The following is an 829-nucleotide window of genomic DNA, read 5'->3' as shown; positions in this document are numbered from 1 at the left end:
CCCAGGCCTCAGGCGAGCCCCATAGCCGCCTCCACGTGTCAGAGGAGCGACGCCCCCGGCAAGGATAAGAACAGGAAGAAGTCCAAGACCAAGAGTCAACCGAAGACACGTACGATCAAGTTTCACGAGTACAAAGTAAGTCTCTCGTTGCGATCTATACCCTTCTCCTTGTACGTTGTGTATATCCTCTTTGATAAAAAGATTCTTCAACAACATCGTGTATATCAGCATTGTATAATGCACGAGGAGAGAAACAGGATGAATCGACCGTTTAGGCATTTTAATACTTTCATTCTTTTATAATTCCGTTTATATTTGTCAGGTAAAAACCGGTGGGCGTGCAGCTTTTATGTCCGCAAGGTGCGAATATATTGCTTAAACTTGGCCGTACGCGAAAGTAAAAATACGTGTAGTGTGTATTTTTATGGGCTGGGTGTAAAATTTTAAATCTCCACCTCCGCCTTTATTCTCGAATAAAATAATAATCGTCGAAGGTACGTACCAGCTACCGGCGACTAGAAGGGATAGGAAAGAAACTGGGACGAAAAACGGAACGGGATATAAAAAGATCGAGACCGAGAAAGACAAAACAGAGATAGGAGGGTGGGGGGCCTTAGACAAAGAGCAAACGAGAGAAACACGAAATTCGAAAGGGGCGAAAAAAAGGACAAAACGGGAGAGAAGAAAGCGGACGGGAATGGCCGAGGAAAAGAAATAAAAAAAAGAAGAAAAAAAGGAGTAAGAGCGGACGAAGGGGGAGGGATGAAAGCAAAATAAAAAGGGGTACGGTCGGTAAATCTCGGCTCCCGTAGCCCGCGAGGAACCGATT

At 44.9% G+C, this 829-nt stretch overlaps 1 protein-coding gene across 1 annotated transcript in view; it reads left to right on the top strand.

Annotated features, from left to right (window-relative positions):
• The window catches only part of LOC102671395 (myocardin-related transcription factor B-like), a 134,923-nt gene that overhangs the window by 127,058 nt on the left and 7,036 nt on the right, over positions 1 to 829 (top strand). The window contains exon 8 of the mRNA XM_031513904.1: positions 6 to 135. Within this exon, the coding sequence (XP_031369764.1) occupies positions 6 to 135 (130 nt within the window). The remainder of the gene's footprint in view (positions 1 to 5; positions 136 to 829) is intronic.

The sequence above is a fragment of the Apis dorsata genome, unplaced genomic scaffold (genome assembly GCF_000469605.1).
Source record: "Apis dorsata unplaced genomic scaffold, Apis dorsata 1.3 scaffold_42, whole genome shotgun sequence".
Lineage (NCBI taxonomy): Eukaryota > Metazoa > Arthropoda > Insecta > Hymenoptera > Apidae > Apis > Apis dorsata.
This window is presented reverse-complemented; position numbering and strand designations above follow the sequence as displayed.